General features: G+C 53.6%; 12 protein-coding genes across 12 annotated transcripts; 7 read left to right on the top strand and 5 right to left on the bottom strand.

The window, feature by feature from the left end:
• The first annotated feature begins 470 nt into the window (after positions 1-470).
• IWZ02DRAFT_270252 (uncharacterized protein) lies at positions 471-1,642 on the top strand. Its single transcript, XM_066763468.1, has one exon. It carries the CDS (start codon positions 567-569, stop codon positions 1,176-1,178), a length of 612 nt encoding a protein of 203 aa, XP_066622143.1. The 5' UTR covers positions 471-566; the 3' UTR covers positions 1,179-1,642.
• IWZ02DRAFT_490686 (uncharacterized protein) lies at positions 1,337-2,040 on the top strand (the record flags this gene model as incomplete). Its single annotated transcript, XM_066769682.1, has 5 exons — positions 1,337-1,384; positions 1,445-1,460; positions 1,515-1,640; positions 1,745-1,957; positions 2,006-2,040. The coding sequence occupies 5 exons, from the start codon at positions 1,337-1,339 to the stop codon at positions 2,038-2,040; spliced, it is 438 nt and encodes a 145-aa protein (XP_066622142.1).
• A 722-nt stretch (positions 2,041-2,762) lies between these two features.
• Positions 2,763-3,533, top strand: IWZ02DRAFT_355072 (uncharacterized protein; the record flags this gene model as incomplete). The annotated part of the gene is made up of 1 exon (XM_066764280.1): positions 2,763-3,533. A coding segment is annotated over one exon (771 nt), but the record flags the coding sequence as incomplete, so codon positions are not given.
• Positions 3,534-4,003: 470 nt separating this feature from the next.
• On the bottom strand, positions 4,004-5,347 carry IWZ02DRAFT_270313 (uncharacterized protein). Its single transcript, XM_066763469.1, has 5 exons — positions 5,134-5,347; positions 4,700-4,782; positions 4,560-4,592; positions 4,260-4,481; positions 4,004-4,173 (listed from the first exon to the last, which is right to left on the bottom strand). The coding sequence occupies exons 1-4, from the start codon at positions 5,221-5,223 to the stop codon at positions 4,283-4,285; spliced, it is 405 nt and encodes a 134-aa protein (XP_066622140.1). The 5' UTR covers positions 5,224-5,347; the 3' UTR covers positions 4,004-4,173; positions 4,260-4,282.
• Positions 5,348-5,756: 409 nt separating this feature from the next.
• On the bottom strand, positions 5,757-7,971 carry IWZ02DRAFT_451945 (uncharacterized protein). The gene is made up of 5 exons (XM_066767553.1): positions 7,696-7,971; positions 7,567-7,644; positions 6,672-7,517; positions 6,492-6,621; positions 5,757-6,443 (listed from the first exon to the last, which is right to left on the bottom strand). Exons 1-5 carry the CDS (start codon positions 7,816-7,818, stop codon positions 6,175-6,177), a joined length of 1,446 nt encoding a protein of 481 aa, XP_066622139.1. The 5' UTR covers positions 7,819-7,971; the 3' UTR covers positions 5,757-6,174.
• A 403-nt stretch (positions 7,972-8,374) lies between these two features.
• Positions 8,375-8,815, top strand: IWZ02DRAFT_433235 (Swi5-domain-containing protein; the record flags this gene model as incomplete). Its single annotated transcript, XM_066766277.1, has 2 exons — positions 8,375-8,488; positions 8,546-8,815. The coding sequence occupies 2 exons, from the start codon at positions 8,375-8,377 to the stop codon at positions 8,813-8,815; spliced, it is 384 nt and encodes a 127-aa protein (XP_066622138.1).
• Positions 8,816-9,075: 260 nt separating this feature from the next.
• On the bottom strand, positions 9,076-10,523 carry IWZ02DRAFT_270190 (ubiquitin-conjugating enzyme/RWD-like protein). The gene is made up of 3 exons (XM_066763467.1): positions 10,095-10,523; positions 9,904-10,030; positions 9,076-9,854 (listed from the first exon to the last, which is right to left on the bottom strand). Exons 1-3 carry the CDS (start codon positions 10,158-10,160, stop codon positions 9,367-9,369), a joined length of 681 nt encoding a protein of 226 aa, XP_066622137.1. The 5' UTR covers positions 10,161-10,523; the 3' UTR covers positions 9,076-9,366.
• A 2,632-nt stretch (positions 10,524-13,155) lies between these two features.
• IWZ02DRAFT_270145 (uncharacterized protein) lies at positions 13,156-14,156 on the top strand. Its single transcript, XM_066763466.1, has one exon. The coding sequence runs from the start codon at positions 13,354-13,356 to the stop codon at positions 14,050-14,052; it is 699 nt and encodes a 232-aa protein (XP_066622136.1). The 5' UTR covers positions 13,156-13,353; the 3' UTR covers positions 14,053-14,156.
• Positions 14,157-15,407: 1,251 nt separating this feature from the next.
• On the top strand, positions 15,408-16,562 carry IWZ02DRAFT_433232 (uncharacterized protein; the record flags this gene model as incomplete). The annotated part of the gene is made up of 4 exons (XM_066766276.1): positions 15,408-15,533; positions 15,556-15,752; positions 15,773-16,436; positions 16,464-16,562. The coding sequence occupies 4 exons, from the start codon at positions 15,408-15,410 to the stop codon at positions 16,560-16,562; spliced, it is 1,086 nt and encodes a 361-aa protein (XP_066622135.1).
• Positions 16,563-16,941: 379 nt separating this feature from the next.
• Positions 16,942-17,145, bottom strand: IWZ02DRAFT_352309 (uncharacterized protein; the record flags this gene model as incomplete). The annotated part of the gene is made up of 1 exon (XM_066764253.1): positions 16,942-17,145. A coding segment is annotated over one exon (204 nt), but the record flags the coding sequence as incomplete, so codon positions are not given.
• A 739-nt stretch (positions 17,146-17,884) lies between these two features.
• IWZ02DRAFT_490676 (uncharacterized protein) lies at positions 17,885-18,787 on the bottom strand (the record flags this gene model as incomplete). The annotated part of the gene is made up of 2 exons (XM_066769681.1): positions 17,885-18,101; positions 18,459-18,787. 2 exons carry the CDS (start codon positions 18,785-18,787, stop codon positions 17,885-17,887), a joined length of 546 nt encoding a protein of 181 aa, XP_066622133.1.
• A 725-nt stretch (positions 18,788-19,512) lies between these two features.
• Positions 19,513-20,243, top strand: IWZ02DRAFT_378918 (uncharacterized protein; the record flags this gene model as incomplete). The annotated part of the gene is made up of 2 exons (XM_066765017.1): positions 19,513-19,933; positions 19,987-20,243. 2 exons carry the CDS (start codon positions 19,513-19,515, stop codon positions 20,241-20,243), a joined length of 678 nt encoding a protein of 225 aa, XP_066622132.1.
• Between the last annotated feature and the right edge of the window lie 1,658 nt (positions 20,244-21,901).

The following is a 21,901-nucleotide window of genomic DNA, read 5'->3' as shown; positions in this document are numbered from 1 at the left end:
CGGAGAACACAATTCTTGATCGCTATGGTTAGAGCGGGTTGCAGTCCTTCTTGGACTGGCGCGCTTATGCTAACTCTTTCAACCTGATGTGTTGCTTGGATCGAATGGCATTTGAAATGCTTGTCGAATTTGCAAACTCTCCACCCGCAAGTTATAACCTCAAGGTACGACAGCTTGATTGTTGAATGACGTTCAACGCTCAAGAACCCATTCTGAATCAGATGAATGCCACTGCATTTGGGGGGTTTTTTTTTTTTTTTTTTTTGTGTCGCCGCTCGTTGCTGCTCGGCGGAACAAGTGCTGCATTGGCGCAAGGTTGGACACACAGCCGCGGTTCTAGGCCTCTATTGAAGTTTGGCGCAACGCACTGCATATCCGCTGAAGGCAAGATGCGTCTGCACGACGTATGATCATCGTCAGCGCATGTGAACAGACTGTCTTTTTTCCAGGTGGCATGAGCGGCGGCAACAGAAACAAAAGAGCGGATTGGTAGCTGAAGAGAATGGCGAATTGATGATGGAGGCGTAAATAAAAGAGATTGGCCACGTGCGCTAAAGTTGTCCAGGATGGGCAGCGTCTTTGGCGTTGGCAGCCCAAAGTCTATTTTGACCTACTCTGGCCAACTTGTCGCGAACGGAGTCAGCAGCAATTTGATTGGCACGCGCTGCGCGCTTCTCCCTTCTCTCCGCATGAATGATATATGCTTTTGGTACGAACGGACATGTTGTGCCATGAATTCTCTTTTTGGGATCTTCTGCGAAGATTGCGGCCCAAGGCCTTGGGGCCGCAATGGTCAAATACGGGGGGCCGATACGCATAGCATTTGTAGTCTGTACAATCAGACACGTGTCAGCGGGGAAAGAGAAGAGGGGCAGCAGACCAGCAGCGATAGCAGCAGCAAAGAAGTAGAAGTGGCAAGAGATGCGACAGTGCGTGACGTGACCTACCTTGCCTTACACTTGAGCGGAGGCGGGGCCGTCTTTCTAGAAAGCAACTTCGTCTGTCGCTGTTCCAGCACACATCCTTCTCTCACCGCTCGCTACAATCTTGCGACAGCTCAGTACGGATACGCAGGCATCCCAGACAGACTGCCCAGCGGACCGGCCCGTCACACCTGCGAAGTCAAGGAATCCTCAACGGCATCCCGTGCCGCCACCACAGCAAAGGAACCTAGGTAGCCTTGCCTGCCCAGCCAACTTCATACCTCTGCCTGTCCCGGCCCCAGTCGACCACCTCAAAAGGCCAGCTGTCAACGAGCAGGGCGAAATGGCACGTCGTCCCGTAATCCGCGAGCAAGAAACGCAAACTGACAAAGTTGACCGCGCAGTCTACCGAAATGAGCCAGCAGCAGCTCGACGACTTTAGGGCCGCATTCTCAGTCTTTGTAAGTACTCGTGCCCAAAGCGGTGAGATCCTTCTGATGCTAACGAAACGCCTGTCACAGGACAAGAATAGCGATGGTAAAGTGCCTCGACCATTACGTTTTCCGTTCTGACCAGACTGCGCTATGCCAGGCGTCATCACGGCGGAGGAGCTGGGCGAAGTGATGCGCTCGCTTGGCCAGGAGCCGACAGAAGAAGAGCTGCGCGACATTGTCAACGAGCTGGACGTTGACACATCGGGGTCGATTGACTTTGAAGGTCTGTAGCCCATCCGTCCGATGCGCTGCTGCCACACCCCACACTGCCGCCATCCAATTTGACGACTACTTGCTCCGTCTAACCATGCGTGTGCGTGCTTGCAGAGTTTTTGAAAATGATGGCGGCCAAGTCGAAGAGCATGGACTCTGAGCAGGAGCTACGCCAGGCCTTCGCTGTCTTCGACCGCGACGGCACCGGCACGATTGACGCGAGCGAGCTGTCGCACGTGCTCAAATCGCTTGGAGAGAAGCTGAGCGATGCCGAGATTGACGAGATTATCAAGCAGGCGGACTTGAATGGCGATGGGGCCATTGACTGTGAGTTGACCTGCCGATTCACGACAATTTTGCTAATGCAGTGTCGAGACAATGAGTTTGTGCGCTTTATAAAGTCGCAATGATGATTTGGTAATGCTGGGAGTTTGGAAGTACAGGGTAAGGTCGTTTGATGATTCTTGAAAATGCCATCTTTTACGCAACCTCATATGTTCTCCTTGACCGTTTGATACCGAGGTGTAGAACTGCCGTTTCTGGATGCGCCAAGTCCATTCTTGCCGAATACGGGAAACCGGCAGGCCTGAATAGAAGAAGGCTCACAATGAATATTGTCGAGGAGGCTGACAACGACACGGAGACAATTTTTCCCGAAAGACGCGTCGAATCGCCTCCTTTACGGGTCAACGCGCCAGAGCCCGCCGGCGTGGAGCATCAACCTGACACATCCAGCGAGAGTAGGGGTGGTGGATCAGCGCGGGGATTGGGGGACCGTGCAGTTTGGAGACACAGACAGCAGGCCAGGCGGCTATCACGGCGTCCTCGTCTCGTCCCATCGCTTGCCTTGCGCGTTTCATCCGGGCCCGGTCTCGACGCTCGCTTCGCTGCTGCTTCGACTCGACGACTCTGACCGCCACAATATACCTGTTGAAATGGCGCCCTCCTGTCGGTCTGTTTCGTTTGTCTTGTTTTCCTCCACTTCTCCACTCCGCTAGCCGGTTGTCGAATTGCCTTCAACAAGTCCTTCTTTCTCTTCTGCTTGCGCCGAGCCGTTTGCTTTGCTACGAGTTGATCTCGTTACAGTCATTCTTTTCACCTCACACAAACCACCTTCATTCATTCCAGCAACATGTACGCTTCAACGAGCATTCTTCTGGCCGGGCTCGCCGGATACGCCGCGGCGGGCACCACGCTCTGGGACGGCCGCTTCAACGCAAAGACCGAGAGCAACCTTGAGAATTGGTCGTGGTCCAACCAGGCGGGCGCGTACCAGTACTACATCCACGGCTCGGGGAAGCTGGCCTCGTACGTCAACTTTGCAGCCGACTTCAAGAATCCCGCCGACTCGGCATCGGACCTGGGAGCCAAGATCAGCATCGACTCGACGTCGCAGTGGAACAGTGGCGGCATGCTGCGGACCGAGCTGATTCCCCAGACCGACGCCGCCATCAACGAGGGCACCGTCTACTACCACTTTTCGCTCATGCGCAAGGCCGCGAATGCGCCCAACGCCGGCTACGAGCACCAGGTCTGCTTCTTCGAGAGCCACTTTACCGAGCTCAAGTATGGCCTCAGTAGCGGCGAGAGCGGCTCCTCCGACCCGGCCCTGAAATGGTACGCAAACTCGGAGAGCCAGTGGAACGCCACGCTCGAGCCTGGCGTCTGGCATAATGTCGCCTATGAAATCGACTTTTCGGGCGGCAAGGTGTCGTACTACCACTCGACGGGCGCCGACGACCTCAAGAAGGTTGCTGGTCCCGTCAGCGTCGATGCCTCGTCCAACGGCGCCGACTGGCACCTGGGTGTCCTCCGCCTCAATGCTGGCACCGACGACACCAAGGAGGACTGGTACTTTTCCGGCGTGTACATTGAAAATGGCGACCTGACGACGTCGGTTGCCGGCGGCAAGTCGTCCTCGTCTTCTGCTGCTGGCTCTTCTTCCGGTGCCTCTGCCGCGGCTGCGGCTGTTGTGTCGACTCCGGCAGCTGTCTCGTCTTCTGTTGCTGCATCATCGCCAGCTGCTGTTTCCTCTCCTGCTGTTGTGAGCACCCCGGCTGCCGTTTCGACGCCCCCTGCTCCATCCACTCTGGTGACGTTGGCGAGCTCTAGCGCTCCCGCTGCAGCGACCACATCAGCGGCGGCTGCGGCCAGTGACAGCACCACCACTTACAACAGTGAGGACGCTTCGGCGCTGTACAAGTGGTACGAGAATCTGGTGTCGTTGATCGGACTCCACTAGGGGCGGCTAGTGGGAGACGGGAGAAGGAGAGCGGATGATGCGTGATAGGTTAGGGTTGGTGCGAAGGGTTCATGTTCGTGTATATACAAGTTTTGCTTCTACTGCTTGAGGTCGAGGAGCAAAGAAGGATTGCTGAGTGCCTGCTTCTCTGCTTGCGTTCCGCATGTCTGCCGTGGTGTCTTGTAGTGAACAACAAGTCAAGTCGAGCAAAAAGATGTGCAGCCTGGTCTTGAAAGTGCGCGGCTTGAAAGGGAAGACGAGGAAATTGAGACCGAAGTCTCCGTCGAACGTATCATTCAGTCTGCAACACGCGGTCAATACTCAGACAACCAACTTCTGCCGTGCTCACAGCATCGAGTCGCCAATCTTCAGAATTCATGCAATTACCAGTCGCGGCCTCATGGCTTCATCTACTTTGCTTGCTGCGGCCCACCGGCATCTCCTCCTCCTGCAGCAGATGGGGGCTTCTTGGTCGCCGTCGTTGGCTCCAAGTCAACATCGTCAAAGTCCTCCTCGTAGCGGCGCCACATTTCGGCGTCACGCACACGACGCTTTTGCGCGCGCATCAGTTGCTCGTGTTGGATCAGGCGGCGGTCGGCTTCGACCATGCTGTGAGTGCGTGCGCGGTGGCTCGAGTCAGCCTGCCAATACTGTGGTCGGGAGATGGGGGACAAGAAATGGCCGAACCTTCCAAAAATCATGCCGCTCATCTGAAGGAATCTGTGAAGGGTCAAGGTAAGTCTGTGATCTGGCTCAAGAAGACGTCCGAATTTTCTTTCGCTTGTAGCAAGGAGGGCCATGGGAGAAGCAAACGACGATGTACTCACACTTTGAATTGCACAGTCAGATTGCGGTAGATGGGACTGAACATCCAGCCGGCGCCAGCTAGAACGGCAGAGTAGATTCCCCACTGCCATGGAAGGACGAATTAGTTATTGGAGACAGACAATCGAGTAACTGTGTTGGTAGAAATGGCGTTTCTTTTTCCGTACATGCTCCTTGCTCTTCTTTTGTGCCCAATTTCACGATCTTTGACGAAGAGAACAGCACGAAGAAAACAGTGCCGTTAGAAAAGAAGGCAGATTTGAGAGGAAACCTGAATTCCGTACTCCTACGACCGTCTCGCAGCCATTAGACACCCAGACACCTTGGAGAGGTTCCCAACCGCTTCGAGGACTTTCATCCCAGAAACTCCAATGCAAAAAAGACAGATAAAAAAAAAAAGGAAGGAAGAGAGGGACAAACGTCAAAACCAACATACCTTGGCCGCACCCACGCCCGCGCCCCTCGCCGCAACCCAGGCAGCGCTGTTAATCTCCTCGTCCTTCTCCAACGATCCATGTCTACGCATGATGGAATACTCGCCGTCCGCTCTACCAGCGTACGGAACAGCTCTGAGCACCAGACCGCTACCCAGCCGACTTTGCTAGGGATGTGGCAGCGATTGAGAGCCAATCAGTCTACCAGCTGGACAGCCAGCACTCCGCTCCTGCGCAGATGGCTCGCGTGCGGGCTTGAGCGCGTCGAGAAGAGAGCAGCGTGACCACGCGACAGAGTCCTTGCGTCGCGTTGCGCTTTCTGGTTTGTCGGAGGGGGACAGATGATCCTAGATGGATGTGGAGTTGCACAGAGGTTGCAACCCGTCGTTTGTTTGTCCAATTGGAGAAGTTTGTCGTGTTTGTCCTTCGAAACCCAATATGTCGTCGTTCGTTGTGGGCGGAGAAGGTATCTTGGCTCAGCCATGCGGGTCGAGTCTGGACCGGGCCCGAGATCCATTGGCGGGCGGCCGGGGGTCGGCGGCGGCGGCGACGTCATTTGGTCCGGGTGGGTGTTTTGGATGCCGAAAATGCCGAGTCTTCGTTCCCTTCAGTTCTCCAACACCACGACCGAACTGTGCGCGATGGTCAAGACAATCGAGGCCGTCTAGATTTCATTCGTCTTAAAAAGCCCTGATTTCCTCGGATAGGTCTGCAGCGACAAAGTCCAGCCACGTTCATTATCAATGCAAGATATAACAGGTAGCATCCCAAGCACCAGGATGCGGGAGCGAATGATGGAATAATGCTATGCCAACCGCGCATGCACATCCTGTACCAATCCGTCAAACATGGAACATGGACAGCCAAAGATAAACCAAACCCATTGACTCCATGCAAGCGCTCGCTTGCTCGCCATGTCTTCTAGGCACCCAGGAAGAGCAAGGAAGTAAAAAGACAAGATTGTCCCGGAAAGAAATGCAAGTAATTGAATCTTCAAACAACACAATGATCTTCCGCTTCGTTTTCCCTACTTCATCCGTTGCTTATGCTGCTGCCCCATTCACTGGAGTCCTCCCGTTCGCCTTATTCTCGACGTTGTCCTTGTTGCGGTTATCCGCCTCTTCGTCTTCCGAAATGAGACCTTCGAGCTCAAACTCTTCCCCGTCTCTCAATCGTTGATCGTCCGATACAGAGTGCACGTGGCGGGGACGACGATTGCGGAGAGAGCCGTTTGCTCCGTGGGACGCGGGATCGGGCTTGGTTGTCTCGGGCCACGCGTACGTGGCATAGACGTGAAGAAGCATGTTGACGACTGTTGTGCGTAAGTAACTTGTGCGCGCGTCTTGCAAGCTAGACATACAGAGGTACAGCAGAAATGCAATGCTGTAGAGGATAAGGACGTAGGAGACGTGCGTGACGTGGGCGTCCGAGAGGAGCGCCATTTGCTCCTCGGTGGCACCCATGAAAAGGAATCCAGATGCGTAGAGAAGCTATCAGTTGTTAGCATAAACCTTCTCCAGGCTCGTTACTTTCCACATACGAATGGCGGCAGGTGCTGCCAGCTGTTGATTTCGGTGCCATCCTCGCTGACGGCATTCTTGTCCTTGAGGACAAAGGAAATCTCAATTATCCGGGTAATACCGGCGCCCATGAGGGTGTATCCAAAGATCGAGTGGACCATGGTAGACAAGGGCAGAGTCTGCGCGTGCGCAGACATGGCGAATCCAGTGAGGAGAATGACGATTCCTGGAATCAAGTTTCTCTTGGGCCTGCCGTCCCTGCTTCTGCTCAACCAGATGCCAACGAGACCCGCGCACCACCAAACAATGCCCATGGATGTGTGTTGCAAGTCGTTGTGAACCCAAGGCCCTCCCCATCGGTGCTCCGTAAACGTGTTGACGCAGCCCCACGCGGCAATGGTGAAGGAATCGAAGAATTCTTGGCTCCGTCCGGTCCTCCTCAGCCACAGCTGACCGACCAAGAGGAGGATGGTCATGATAATGCCGTAGGCGATAAAGGCGCTGCCCATGATAAAGTGAGCGAGGCACTGGCCGAGGTGGTCATCGCGACAGAAGCCCAACGCAGCGATGCCTCCAAACAGCATCTGGATCCAGGCCAGCAGCGGCATAAGCTTTCCCACGATTGCATGCGCCATGACGACGTGTTTCCTTATCCTCCCATGGATGCCCTTCTCGAGATGAAGCTTGAGGTAGATGCCAAAGACGACTTGAAGGAACAGCATGAGCATGAGGACCGGCGCATATTTTCCGTGGACATTGTCGGGAGCAAACTGGCGTCCCTTGTGACTGTGGCCCAGAATGTATCCCAAGATGGATAGGACGGCGGCCGTGGTTTGGAGTGGGACATGCCATCTCGAGCGGGTTATCTATGGCAATGTGTGAGCGCAAAGTGGATGAAGGGCGCGGGGTACGCACGCCCAAGACCATGCCAGTGGGGAAGAGGACGCCCCAGGCAAGGGTCTGGATGAGGATGTGAACCCATAGCACCGAGTCCTGAAGACAGCGTCAGCAAGGCGGGCGGGCGGAATTGTTTCTTGTTCTCACGATTGGATCCGCAGACACGCCCGACCCCTCTGGAATGTTCTCCATGTGGTGTTCGTGGGCACGAGCCGTGGCCGCGAGACAGAATAGCGCGGCTAGGCCTGAGGAGCGCATGGGCTTATACATGCTGGCGGGCTAGCCAGGCGGTTGCGCGGCCGTTGCGACGGAGGTGAGACGAGAGGTGCGGCGGAGCGGGAGGTGCGGAAGGATGCGCGGGAGAGGGGAGGTGTTTCGAGAGGGGATCACGGGAAGAGTGAGCAGAGCAGAGCAGAGCAGAGCAGAGCAGAGCAGAGCAGGAAACAGGAGAGAGCGTCTTTGGTTGCAAGGTGTTGTTCAGTCGATTAGGCGTGATGCGCACAGCACACAGCATCTGGCAGCTTACGCGTAAGTCAGTCAAGCCAGGGCCAGCGGGAAAGTAATGGCTGCCGTTGAGTGGTTCCTATTGAGGCTGCCTCATTCTGACCATCAAAGAAAGACACATATGGACCGACCCTCTACACCCATTAGGTACTCTTCCACCTCAATTCCCCACCAACAAACCGACATCGTCATTCTCCCAAAGGTTGATGCGGCGACATCCCCTTGGCGCCAAGCTGTCTTGTTACTTATTCCGGTCTGTTTTTGCTGCACCGGGCCTCTACGCCGTCCTCGTCAGGCGATCCAAACCGTGCGCTCAATCAACATGGCCGAACCAGAGCACCATCATGATCAGCATGCTCCAATTCCAGCACCAAACGTGGCCCAGTCCGACCATCTGCAAGGGGACAAGGCCCAAAATGTCCAAGACAAACGCCTGGTACGTTGCATTCTTTTCTCTTCCAAAAACTGACCACGACTGACCAATGACGCGCAGGCTGACATGAAGCGCCGCACTGCCGACCTCGACGCCGCTCTGGCCGACGTCTGCGTACGGAAGGCTGACCTGGAGACCAACTGGACCCACGACGATTCCCGCACTGCTCTCGACGAGGCCAAAGCAGTCATCAAGGAGCACATTCGTCTTCTGCACCACTACAACGAGATCCGTGACGTCGGCCAAGGTCTCTTTGGCATCATTGCAGAGTCTCGCGGCGTGAGGGTAAAGGATGTCCATGAAGAGTTTGGCATTTCCACCAAAGACTAGACTTGCTTTTACCTAATCACCTCCATCGAGTGACCCGCGACTGCATAACATGCTGGGTTGGCTGAGAATGTTTCGCCCAAGTTGCAACAACTTCAGTGACAGACAAAAGATGAGAGAATCGAGAGACGCTGTCTCATGTCTATGCTATTATGTGATGGTTCAGATATCACGTATCCGAGTCTATCGCTATGCTTTGACCACTCGAGCCATGTGTGTAAATTGTCCCCCACGAGCTCCATGCCATCCTGCATGTTATGACGCCGAGCAAATGCATTCATCGCTCGGAAGCACCACCCCTTGTGTCAAGCTCCCCTGGCTGTGTCCGCCTGACGCCTTGCTTCGATTAGAACGCCTGAAGAGCAACTGAAGCAAAAACTTGGTGAGCTGAAAACCGAAACCAAAGACCAGAAAAGTGCCGCCTTGTGCCGGAGCGGAATGCAGAAAAAGGAAAGGGTCCTGCGTCCTTGAGTGACGGCAGGTGGTCGACCATGTGCAATGCGTCGTGTAGAGGGCCTCAGCTTCAAAGCTCGTGCTGGCTCCAGAGTTGACTTTTAGTCGGTATCATCCTCGCCGCTGTCCGACTCTGCATTGTCCATGTCCTCGTCATCATCATCGGCCTCGAAGTCGTCCATGTCCGAGTCGGAGCCTCCGAACGATTCCGCGTCGCTGTCCTCCCATTCCATGAATATGTCGTCGTCCTTGACCGTCTTGAAGGCGTCTTGGTGGGTGGGCATGACGTAGCCCTCGGGAATGTCTTGCTTGCTGGTCTCCAAGTCCTTCTTGACCATCTGCTTGTACTGTTCGGGGTCTTTGCGCAGCATGACGCCGGCGTCCACGTTGGCAGGGGAGGACGGCTCCGCGTCGTCGAGAAGCGAGAGAATCGACAGAAGAACCGACTCGACCCGCTGAGCCGGCGACCAGCGCTCTGACGCCAGCTCACCAGACATTTCATCCTCACCAGGAGGATGCAGAATGGATATGCACAGGCGGCCGTCGGCGTACACGTTTGGGTGGTATAGCGGGCGCATGAACTTGAAGTCTGCAAAGGGCATTAGCTAGGGCCATGCAGGCTATGTTGGGGATGGTACCTGGCGGGCTGTAGGGGTAGTTTTTGGGGAAGGTCATCTTGGCCTTGAAATAGCCGCCATAGTAGAGAGAATCGGGGTTGAGGACGATGAGGGCGACGCTCCACTCAAAGACATTATCGTTGATGAGCTGCGGCGGCGTGTCAGTGGCCTTGGTTGCACCGTGACGGGCCAGGGCGTTCGGGGGCGCTTACCTCGATGTCGGTCCAAGTCTCCTTCAAGAGGGCCTTGTACTCGTTCATCAAGACTCGCTCAGCCATGGTTGGCGCAGTGGACGAGCCGGAGAGGGTTTGGACAGCAGAGAGGAGGGCGAAAGTCGGTTGGGATGAGTTGTAGGGCGCAGAGAGGCCGTGAGCGTGACCAACAAGGTAATGTCCGCAACCGTCAGGCGGCGAGGTCGAAGCGCATAAGGCTGACGGCAAGTACGGTCCGACGCCGGCTGGGTTCAGCAAAAAGGCAAACGGGCGGCGGGCAGGACGGCGGGCGATGACCGACGACGATGGGGTTTTTTTGCCGCCTGGCTTGTCCTTGGGAGATGACGATGTGGTAGAGTCCAGAGTGCGGCGGATCTAACCTTGCGGCCGTCCTCCTGGCTTCGGGCAGGTGAAAAGCGTCGACGCCTACTCCGTGCATGTCGCAAATGCGACCGCCCGTTTCACCTTGGACGTAGCCCCGAGCTGCCGCACAATGCAGCGCTGATTGTACAAGTGGCAAAGCCATGCGGCAAGAAACCCGGGAGTGACGATGCAGCCCGGTGTTGAGGGAACCACCTGGACAATACGATTCAACGCCTGACCGCTCAGACATCATATTGCGGCTGTCTCTGAGACTTCTTCTCTTGGGCTCCAGAGGCAGAGATGATTGATATCATGCTGGTCGTAGAAGATTTCTGACATGGCCGCTGGATTTGTCCCCGTCCTAGACGTTGTAGATTTGTGCGTTTGACGGTTGCCAGCGTGCCGACCCAACTCAAAGCTATCGCCTCCCTTATGACTTGTGCATGGGATTTGTGTGCCCGCTGATTCGTGCTGCGAGCAAGCCATCGTGGGTGGAGCCAAGTTTCGGGGCCGTCGCCTTGCCTTTGGTTGTATAATCAGTGTCTACAAGCATCACGCGAGAATAAGTTGCTTCATTGTGCAGCAGACGGACAATGGTTATGAAGATCCAAGTGTTGAGAAAATCTGGCGATTGCAAAACCGAGGTGCTGTCGTGAATTCCCAACAAGCGCGACCTGAAGCGGGATTGCAACCCAAGTCTCTCACCCTTTCGCCTCGTCACTTTGTTGAAGCATGTTTTCGTATCTTGAACACAACATTCTTCCTCGAGAACCAACATAAAGCAAGTCTCTCAATGAAAAAAGTGGTGTGGTCGCGTCAGCCCGCGGTAGTGCTATACGGGCGACACTGTGCGAGGCAACATGAGCAAGCCCAGAGGCTGCCTCGCGAGGTCAAAAAACTAGATTAATCAAAGAAGAGTCCGTAGACTCGTTTCAGAGATTAAACTGAAAAGAACAGATACTACACTTGATCTGTGGAATTGTTAGCATCGCTTCTTGAAGTGTGTTGACTGTCATGGTGATGAGATTGCCAGACGAGACAGAAGTTGAAAGGATGTCCTAGAGCAAGGACTCCCATCCACTCGTCTGCAAATCTGAAGGACATGGTGGTCGAGTAGTGTCGCGACTGGGAAGCCAAATCGATCCCCGAGCAGGGCTCCGACTCAACACCACAAGTGTGCAATGTAAGGACAAAAGAGTACATACCTAAGCCAAAATGGCAAAGAGAGCTAATTCACAAAAAAGAGTCAAGAGTAGGACGGCTTTTTATAGTTGATGAGGAGCAGAATGTTGACATAATCAATTGGGTGGTTGGGGCCCCTGGCGCAAAATTTTCGTGCTGGCAGCCCCACCGGAACCCAATTAAACCACGGTTGCACTGCGGGCGCGTCAGGCATGGCGGCAGCATTCCAAACCTTAACCACTCCGAGGCCGAGTCGCAGTGGGACATGGCGTCAAACTGTTGATGGCGTGATTGGCACGGAGCGCGAGCGGGCAAGGCGAGAGTTCCAGGCTCTGCCGTCTCACAGATCCCTACTCCATCGAGATGCTCCATCGAGATGCAGCACGACGGTTTGCGGAGCCACTTGCACAAGTGCGGAATAGTCTGCAGGAATCGGGTGGTTGGACTGCCGCGCTGTTGTACGGGTTGGAGAAGAGTGTTGTGATTGGGCCAAGGGGCCAAGGGGCCAAGGAACGGAAGTAAGGATGTGGTTGGCCACTGTTTGTCCCGCTGGAGACATGGTAACCAACACCATGCGTGTGCTTCCAAAGAATCTCAAAAAAAGAAATCAGGAGCCCATCGCTTCTAAGTCGAAGGTGACAGGCGCTGGAAGAGTCACATTTTTGGCCACCTCTGCTGCTGAAGAAGAATTTTGCGCACGCGACAAACACCAAGCTCTTTCACCCTCCGAGAAACCTGAAGCGCAGATGGGGACGTTTCGCTCTAGAGCCTTTTCCATACGGGACCCCATGAGCGTACTTCACGGGCTTCCTATACAACTTGGGGGAAAAGACATTTGCATCTGGGGCACATAATGCCAGAGGTTCCACACAGGCAGGTGGGCCCCATTACTTACACAGGACAAGGCGGTGACGGTTGCGATGCGCCTTCAAGGCAATAATCACATCCAGGTGTTAATCATTGTTTGTTTGCACCTTCGCCTGCGCCTGCGCCTGCGCCGCTGCCACTGCCTGCCTGCAGCGCTGAACCACAACAGCAAAAGCTCAGCCTGCCAAATCTCAAGCGAGGCTACATAACCTCTTGTGTCAAGCAGCCCATCAATCGTCCGCACAACCACATCGTCCACGCGAGCGACACCATCATCCCAACATGTCAGAAGAGGAGGTTGACAAGGCCATCACGGCATGGCTGGCGAACACTGATGATGAGGACGAACGTCTGCGCAGGCTCGAAGAAATCCATTCCATCGCCGACAACGTGTACGGCTGGCTCGCGCGCACTCCCCAAAATACCTCAACCCTCTCCACCGAACACTGAAACGATTATTGCAAGAAAAGAACTCAACTTGCGATTTTCAGCAATGATATCTTTCGGTGCCGTATGGCAAACAGCTTGGGCCAAGTTGAACTATGGCCAGCTCAACATTCTCGATGTGCCTTACGCACACAACCTGGACCACCTTGGACACATCAAGGTAAGCGGTCAGATCCAAGGGACCGCCGCCTTCACGCAAACCCGTACAAATTTTGAAAAATTTGTCATGAACCTCCATGGCGCATTGGGCCAGTTCGACAGCCCTGCGGACGTCTACAAGTCGATGCATGCCTTTCTGACCGGCCAAGGGGTGCAACACATCCCAGCATGGGACGACGATCTTCTTGCGGCTAAAAACATGACCGACATGGAGCGCAAGACCTTGGAGTGGCAATGAACCATGCTCTTTGGCATAAAGAAAGAAGTCAAGAGCCTGCAGTGGAAGCCTAATGAGCCCACAAAGCGTGCGACAGAGAGCGATCGTGCTGTACAGCTGAAAGAGTCTGTTGAGCACCGCGCCGCTCAGCTTCCTGCTCTACATGCTGCCCTGGAATCCCGCAGCAAGAAGAACGAGAAGTCTGAGGGGATGTCGGAAGACGCCCGGAAATGCGAAGGATGCGATCTTAGGTTCGAAAAGCAAGAGTATGATGTCGGCGACAAGAGAGGTCGGCAGAAGCTATCGGAGCGCAAGAAGAGCGACACCGTGGATGTAGCAAGAAGTGAGTCATCCTCAAGGGAGCAGTCGTCCGCCGTCCCAGCCGTGCCCAGGGAGAAGTTATCCGTCATCATAGCCGCATCTGGGGAGCAGTCATCTGCGGCCGCGGCTACGCCCAACGAACAGCCGTCTGCCACCACAACCACGCTTGGCGAGTTGTTGTCCATATCGAATGTCTTTCTTTTTTCACCCACTGTGGCGGAGAGAGCAATTACTCCGACCGTTGCACTGCCTGCAGGGCTCGTCGTTCCGCGCAGAACGCGGCTCACGCAAAGGAGCAGAAGGAGCGGAAGCTCGAAGCCGAAGAAGAAGCAACATGAAGAAGGCATTGTCTGTCGCAACTCCTGCCAACTTTCCAAGCGCACATCCTGCCAAGCGGCTTGACATATGCCCTTTAGGAACTTTGATTCCCTCACTCTGAATGTTGAAGGCCAACGGGTCTCTAGACTTTCCCACTCCTAATTCTCTTTTCCCTCCAACTCTTCTCCTCCTCACTCCTCCGACCCCCTTTACCCAAAGCCCTGGCAGTTTTCTCCCAAAATCCACGCAAACTATACAAAATGGGCATGCAAAAGGCCAAGACGGAGACAGATGCTCAAGCGGTGGAGAAGCTGGATGACGCGGTATTGTCCCAACTTTTCTCCTGTTCAAAGAGGTCAACTAGTTCGGATGATAGTGGGCCAAGCGGTCAGGCTTTGACCTTAAATTCAACATCACGCAGCTGGCTGAGATTGTCAGAAAAGACGTACAACATCAATCTCTGGAAGAGTCGTTGGCGGCGATTTCTTCAGAGTGTGCTTGGGTACACCGCATGCTGCCAATGCTGGAACGCAAGCGGGGCAAAGAGGTCGTCGTCTTCTTGGATAAGAATGAACTACTTCTGTCCGTATCTTCTACTAACACTGGGTCAACATCTTGGAACCTGCCCCAAATATGATGAAACCACAGACCTGCGACAAATCCCACTCAACAAGCAGGGTCTTACCCTTCTAATCCTCAGCGCTTTCGAGCAAGCATTCGGAAAACCTATCATGATATTTGACCTGCGCATGATCTGTTACTGTTAGCTGGCAAAGACCTTACTTATAAACTACTGTGAGGCATTTCACGATGAACGCGAAGTTACCCGTTTGCTGCTTGCCATTAAGCTCAAGATCCTCATTGCGAGGAACGAATTTGACCTTCGGCTCAGCCACAGCAGTGAACGAATGCTGCCCAAGCAAAGTTGTGACGGCGGACGACTGCTCCCTGTGCGTGCCACAGCTGAGGAATGGCTACTCCTTAGCCGTGGCTGTAATTCTACCAAATGGCTAGCTGAGTCTTCTCCTTCTCCCACCTCGTCGTCGTCGTCGTCGTCACCCTCTTGTCTTCGCCACCGTCACGTCTCGCTGTGTCGCCCATCTTTGCTGCCCCTTCGCCCCAAGACATCGTGAGAACTCCGCTTCAATTTTGCCGTTGGGTTCGGCTCTGTCAGCCCGGCTCAAATACGACCACGACCTCTGGGTTTTCGGTTCGTCAGCGTGCCTTGCTCTGCAGGCACTGTTCGCCTCTGGCACCTGTGGAAAGAAGACGTTGGTTTTCCGTCCGTAGGCGTGCCCTGCTCTGCAAGCACACTTAACGTTTGGCTCTTTGGGTAGAAAACTCCTGTTTTCAGCTCATTGGCGGGTATTCTCTCTCTTTGATCCCCCTCGTTCTCCCTCTTTGCACCCTTTTTCTCCCTCTTCTTTTTGAATCTCACCATGTCCTCCAACCATGAAGAGTCCCCCGTCGATGCGATTCAGACGCCGGAGAACAAGACCGAGCCGCCGGAGATCGAGAAGCTTGTTGCATGGCTCACAGCATCAAATTGGTGCCCTTGCCTGGAGGTCCAACACTAACACTGAGCAGACTGCCGAGGAAGACAAAATACGCCTCGCTGAGCCGTCGGTCAATGGCCGCAAAGCGGGAATCGCGGCCATCGAGAAAAACAACGCCAAGAAGGCCCCAAGGATGGGGGGGGGCAAGGGAGACTGGTGGATTCAACTGGCAAAACTCTGGATTGCATTGGCAAATGCAAGGCCTTCCATCCGAAAGAAGAATTCTGGGTTACTGGCAAACGTGGGAGAAAGGGGACGGAGTGGTCAGCCAGATCTGTAGCCTATCGGGCTGAGAGGACCCAACAAACCAAGGAAAACAAAGCAGCAAAGAAGGCTGCTGGAAGTGCAACGCTGCTTTCCCAGCTCGCGTGTATCCAGCCTCAGCAGGATGCTATCTCTTCCACCACAACTCCTGCGACAATGTCCTCTATCCGTGCTGCTGCCGTCGCCACCGTGGACACCACCACCACTCCCTCATTGAAAAGGCCCCACAATGAGAAGGAAACTGCCCAACAACAGCCACCAAGGAAGAATCCCGTTCAGCAATCGCTCTCGTCAATGTTCAAGAAAGACTGCTGCTATTCTGACACCACCTACGCCTTTTCTGACACTCCCACTAGGGAGGCTCAGTTTCGTCCGAGGCTTGGTGACAAAAGTCGTGACAAAAGTCGTGACAAAAGTCGTGGCACACACAGCAAAAAGATGTGCGATATAACTAGGAGCATCCGTGCTCTTGGTCTGACGGTGATTAGAAGTAGTTCAGCCACGTCCCATTACTTAAAGGCCAAGATTCAGGAGCATTCAAGCGCGACAAGGGACGGTGGCAGGAGAATTAGAAGCTCAATTCGTGGAAACCCATACTTGTGTGTGCTACGAATTTTGTCACCAAGCCTCGATCCCTTGCCGCCGGAGGTACGCCGGTGCTTTCCCTGCGTATAGCGTAGTCGTCGCCAGACTGGAAGAGAAGATCAGCAAGCGGACAAAAGTACTCGGGATGAGACTCGAACCAAATCCCATTCCCATGGTAGATCGAAGTAGTCCAGAGTTTCTTTTTCGACATGGTCTTTATGGATTTTGATATATGTCCGAATTTAGCCTGTTGTCTTCCGTCAGACGTCGATTGAGGAGCTTCCGTTTTATCGTGGCTTAGTGTCCACGCTGTGTCGATGCGCTCTTTTGGAGCACTATAAATGTGCTTTTCTTCTCCAGATTACTTTTCTTCTGCGACTTCTCCTTCACAACGCCCTGAATCATTTTCGAGATTTTCAAGAGACTTCTCAGCCCCTCCATCCAGACCATCGACCTTAAAGAGCGCGTGCTTGGCTCCTGGCATCATGGATTCTCCCTGTGCGACATCTTTGTTGAATTCGAAAAGCCAGTCTCTCCCTGCCCACATTTCCATCGTGACTTCCCAACCTGGCCGAACATCTACTTCCCAGGCATGTTCAGGGACCTTTGTGCCACTCGGACCAATCAAGTCGTAAAGACCGTCTTGGATAAAGTGACCCTCGACTTGATCATTCTGGGAAATTTGCTGGATGAATTTTTCCATACCATTCCAAGTTTTGCAAACGTTCCACGGGCAGCTGAATGTTCGACCATCGACGTATCGCAGCTTGATGGGCAAGTCCTCTCCGTCAGACTCGGTGGTCACTGTCTCAGCCGATACCTCTCGGACAGCCTCACAGCTGGAATCAAGTTGATGTCGTGTCTCGAGATAACTAGACAGGTCCGATGTGATCCAACCATCCGAGGCGAATGGAGTGGCCAAGGGCAATCTCTGGCCCGCGCGATGACCGTCCGAGTCCTCAGTACCTGAGTCGCATAGCGGACATTGGACCGTTCGTGGCGGCTCTTGTCCATGGAAGTGCGATAAAACATGCGTTTTCCACTCTTGCTCGTCTGACGGGGATAAGATCGCATAGTTGCAGCCCAGGAAGCTGAAAGCGCAGTCGTAGTAAACGTGGTGCTTTTGTTCCGTGTCATTGGTAGTCAAATCCGGTGCTTTGTGTTCCAAATCTTCTGTCATGGGCGCTTGAGCAGCTTCTTCCGCAGCTTCCGAGTCCACTTCAAGTGGGTCGGACATCGCTTCCTCCGCAGTTGAGTCATTATCTTCTTCATCCGCCGAAGCCTCGATGTCGGATCTATCCTCCTCAACTGACACTTCTTGAGTCATATTCTGAGTCACCATCGAACTCGTCATCATTTTCGGAGTTCCTAATCTGAAGCAGCAACGCAAAGAGAGCCAGCTGCTGTTGATGGTCTCCAAGATGGGACTGTAGTTGCGCCAAAGGAAGAACTTCTGGGCAGAGAGCGCATTCAACCGAGGAGGTGGCATCGGGCCTTACCTGACACTCCCCTTAAGGATCGATGAACATTCCCGAATGCTCCTTGAGATGCTGTGAAAGATCCTCCTGCGTGTCGTAAATCACGTCGCAGTTTAGAGGACATTTCCACTTTGATCTGTGGCTCAACTCGAGCTCGAACCACTCGCGGCGCTTCTCGAATCGTCGAAATGGGGTGCTACAGGAATCAAACGTGCAAACATATGGCGCGAGATCCTTGGAGACGTGTTTCCTGCTTGAGTCAGTTTGAATTTGCTTCTCGGCTACCAAGGCTCCACGTACTTCCACGAATTCTCAGTCTTCGCCGAGATGATCCCAAAACAAAGCGGCATTGAAACAGGCCACCGCTGCAACCGTCTTTCGGCATACGCGGAAGCTTGAACATTCGTTGTTCGCTCCTTGGAAAGAGGAAGCGAAAGAACTTTCGGTCATCCCCGCTTCTGAGAAGGCGTCCAGATCCAAGTCTTGATGACGGTGTTAAGCGAGGTGGCTATGATAACAGGGTGCAGGCTGACTTTTGTTCTCTTGCTTACAGTCACCCAAGCTGTCCAGTCCAGCAGACAGGTTGATTTGTCGATCTTATCGATACTTGAGATAGTTGCGGCGTGAAGACGTCGCCCTTGCAAGACGTTTGACGAGGGTTGGAGATGCCATGGGAAACTTGTCTTGGATATGCCGCAGATCCATGTCCTCAAAGTGAGTTGTCGAAACTTGATTGAAGTTTGCGAAGTGATCATAAGGCGCAGGCTTTCGTATTACCATGGATGTCCTTAGGAGCATCGAGATGACCTCTTTGATGGGTTCCATCAACTGACCAAGCACCGTCACCCCAAGGAAGGATTCTTCCACTGCCTCGTGGGTCGCTCCCTCGAAATCAGAATCAGAATCGGACTCAAACTCGCGATTTTCCAATGACATGTGCTCTCCTAGCAGGATAGCAGAGACTTCTGGATGTTAGTAAATAAAGACTCCTGCGTGGTTCTTGAACTTGCCTTTCTCCACATTTTCTAATAACGCATCTAGGAGATCTAGGACATTGTCCTTGGTGTGGGATGCATCTCTCAGTCGGTAATCGAGAGAACCACGGTCTTTTTGATGAGCTCCAATGTTTCCCGCCCAGATGCGGAACCGGTCTGTGGCGTCTGAGACTTCAGATGTACTGAGATTCCCAACTTCATCGGAGCAGGGTGAAGGCACCCTTTGACCGAGTTCACGAAATGAGTCGAGACATTTTCGAACCTTTTAAGCGACGGGAAAGAGCAAGATTGTGCCTCTTCGGCCGGGTAAAGCCATCTTTCCCCAAGCTCTTGGGGTGGTTGTTGCGGTTTGGCTGTAACAGCAAGGAGGCTCAAACTCCACAGCGGGCCATCTGGCAGAAGGCTGATGGAGAGTCGACTCAGGCAGCAAAGTGGTCAGAAGGTCATATCCAGAGATGTTTGTCAGGCTGACCCCACTACTGATTAGCAGACAGCCATGCACACTATTAACAGCCAATCCGAGCAGGCCTTGCAGTGTCCCCCAAATACTCGACAAAGCAGCCTTCTCAGCCTTACATAGGCCTCAAGTGAGCGAATGCTGTCAAGACTGCTAAAGCATCCAATGTCATCGACCAAGCTACCGTACCACAGCTCTTCCTTTCACTGATGTCTGGAATGGAGGTTGCTGGTCTCGTCCTGGGTGCGGTGCCACTCGTCATCGAAGCGATGAAACAGTATGCAGATGGCGCGAGGACTGTCAAGAGGTTCATCTTCTACGAGGAACCACTGCACGCTCCCTCACTCGACCTCCGAAACGAATGCGTCATTTGTCAAAACACGTGCGAGAAATTACTCCAAGAGATTGCTCCGGAGAGCGATACAGCTGGATTGTTGCAGGACATGGACGGCAAATTGTGGGAGAGACCGGATATCAAGCCAGCGGTTCGCAATCAACTTGGCCGCGCTCATGAAGAATTTGTGGAGACACTCATAAGAATGGGTGAGGTGATTAGGGAGATTGCCGACAATTTGAAACTTGACCACGACCACCATGTCAGCTCCAAGAAGAAGCGAGAAGAGTTGATCCGTGCTGACAACTGTAACAGGTACAGATAGACAGGACCAAATAATTCCGGAAAGAGTATGAACGTCTACAGTTTACGCTGAGGAAGTCCAGCTTCGACGAGTCAATGAAGACTGTGCGCCGCTACAACAAAACACTGATTCAATTGGCCGAACAAAGCTGCCGGCATGAGCAAAAACCAAATGGACAGAGTGTGCGGTACAAGCTGCCAGACTTTAGGAAATTCAAAGCTACGCCTCTGCTATTTACGCAATCATACAGCGTTGCTTTCGTTGTACATGCAGCAACTTTCACAAAGCGAGTATCCGTTTAGACAGGCCACGGAGCATAATCATGAAAGGAGGCTTCCATGTTGGCTTGCTGTTCTCTTATACGACAGAACAACGCTTCTCAGATCGACTGTGCCATGGCATATCGAGGCTGCTGAAATTGGCCTGCTTGAACAAGAAGAATCTAAGTCGGAAACGCCGCCACCTGTTGCCCTTAAGGGGAAGGGGCGTATCTCCTCTCTTGCCCCTGAGCCGCAAGCCTCGCCCACGGCTTCAATACCCCTGGCTCCCATGCAACATAATTCTAACCTCTGCAATGCTTTGAATGAGTCCAAGCAGTCCCATCAAAAGTTTGTGACGGCTACATGCTCGATGAGCAAGAGGGTAAGCGCAAGTACGGCCTATTTCTCCCACGATTGCCAGCGACACAGCCAAAGCCTCACTCGTTCGTCTCACTCAGAGATGTCCTTGCACAAAATTCCACGACCTCGGGCTTCAATCTACGTACCAAAATCAATCTGGCCGTTGCCGTCGCCAACTCCATGCTTGGCCTGCACGACACACCCTGGCTTGATTCGTACTGGGGGAAAAATGACATTGTCTTCTTGAAAAGCGCCGACAAACCCGAGTTCGACAGCCCCTACATCTGGAAATAGGAACCACAAGTGTCGTCGAACGGCAATGTCAACTCGAGCTGGACATCATACCCAACTCGCAACAAGGCGCTTCACAGCCTTGGCATCTTGCTGGCTGAGATCTCCCTGGGAGCATCTTTCGACCAAGTGCTGAACCAAAATTTGCACAACGGAGGCACCTCAGAAGCCCTTGAGCAGACGATGCGGGAGATGGGTGCGCCGACGTGGTGCGACGATGCATCTTTTGCTCGTTTGACTGCCGGTGGGTCGATTTCAAGGGCGAGGATTTTAGCAGAATGTTTTACACCCAAGTGGTGTCTTGTTTGGAGACAACGCAGAAAAGTCTCTTCGCTCTCCAGTCGTATTAGGTCCATACAATCGAATGCTCCTTATCCAATCCAACTTCCTCCCTTCTCCTGACGTTCCGTGCAAAACCTTCCCACCTCTATCTGTCTGCATGGCTGCACGCTTCACGACCTCAAGCTCCACTCCTCGTCCAAAGTCCCCAATTTCAGGGGATCGTATCACGTCAATCGACTATCACTGACTGCAGTCGGACAGACCATGCTCTTCCCCACCCACATCCAATGAAGCAAGAACAGCATGAACCAGTTGCGATTGCACTATTCTGTTTGTCTACTGATTTCCAATACCCGGGACCTTCACATGTGCTACTTGTGCCATCCAATTCATCACGCAGCTGGCTTCTCCGCCATGAACCAGTTTATGTTCATCACTCGCTCAACCAACCCATAGAAATACACTTCCCCATCCACGAAGTCAACTGCGTCAGCTTGTTTCTTCGACGCCTCAAAACCACCAACACACCGGCATTCACATATGCACGCACTCACAGCAAGCCGGGCCTCATCTGACCCTACCAAGCGATCCCATTCCACTCAGATGTGGGTCTGCGGCGACTCGCCCCACCAGATATCTCTCGGGACACCAACAAGGAGAAAATGATAAGTAACCTTCGTTGACCCACTCAATCACTCACTCACTCAATCAACGAAGAAGAACCAGGGATGATACAGGAACCCAACCCCCTCCCCTTGCAACGCAGC

This window comes from Phyllosticta citriasiana (assembly GCF_038021145.1).
Source record: "Phyllosticta citriasiana strain CBS 120426 chromosome Unknown IWZ02scaffold_7, whole genome shotgun sequence".
Lineage (NCBI taxonomy): Eukaryota > Fungi > Ascomycota > Dothideomycetes > Botryosphaeriales > Phyllostictaceae > Phyllosticta > Phyllosticta citriasiana.
This window is presented reverse-complemented; position numbering and strand designations above follow the sequence as displayed.